At 59.8% G+C, this 595-nt stretch overlaps 1 protein-coding gene across 1 annotated transcript; it reads right to left on the bottom strand.

The window, feature by feature from the left end:
• Positions 1–13: 13 nt before the first annotated feature.
• LOC120511454 (JNK1/MAPK8-associated membrane protein-like) lies at positions 14–402 on the bottom strand (the record flags this gene model as incomplete). Its single annotated transcript, XM_039728527.1, has 1 exon — positions 14–402. A coding segment is annotated over one exon (389 nt), but the record flags the coding sequence as incomplete, so codon positions are not given.
• Positions 403–595: the final 193 nt, after the last annotated feature.

The raw sequence follows: 595 nt of genomic DNA, 5'->3' as shown, positions 1-595 counted from the left end.
GACAGGGGCACACTCACAGCGGGTACACAGCCTCGTGGGTGCAGTGCACGGTGGTGATGTAGTCGGGGCTGGGGTTGTAGAGCATGGTGTACCAGTCCGAGAGCTTCTTGACGGGGCAGGAGCGGATGTGCAGGGAGCCCACGGGCTGGCTGAGCAGCAGCGTCACCACGGCCGCCGCGCTGCACTCCAGCAGCGCCGTCAGGTGCTGCAGCACCGCGCTGGAGCTGCGGGACAACAGCCACGAGTCACTGCCGTGCTGCCAGCTCCTGCACACCCCAGCAGCCCTGCAGCCCCACAGAGCCTTCTGCAGGGTCAGAGCCCGCTCAGTGTGGCAGCCCTCTGACAGCCTCAGGTGAGTCAGAGTGTAAAAGAAAAGAGCGGTGAGGGGAACGCACCACACGGCTCAGAAAACGTGACATTGCTGCTGGTGATACAAGCAGAGCTGCCAAAGCTGCAGGTCCTCGTTGAAGGTGGTAAATATTCATAGATTAAACGTTCCCAGCCCACTATCCCCACAGAATGATTTGGGTTATTAGGGACTTTAAAGACTATCCAGTTCCAAGCCCCTGCCATGGGGCTGAGGGTATCTGGTGAT

The sequence above is a fragment of the Passer montanus genome, unplaced genomic scaffold (assembly GCF_014805655.1).
Source record: "Passer montanus isolate IOZ18808 unplaced genomic scaffold, ASM1480565v1 scaffold6554, whole genome shotgun sequence".
NCBI classification, from domain to species: domain Eukaryota; kingdom Metazoa; phylum Chordata; class Aves; order Passeriformes; family Passeridae; genus Passer; species Passer montanus.
The sequence above is the reverse complement of the archived record's forward strand: the minus strand, read 5'-3'. Positions and strand labels throughout refer to the sequence as shown.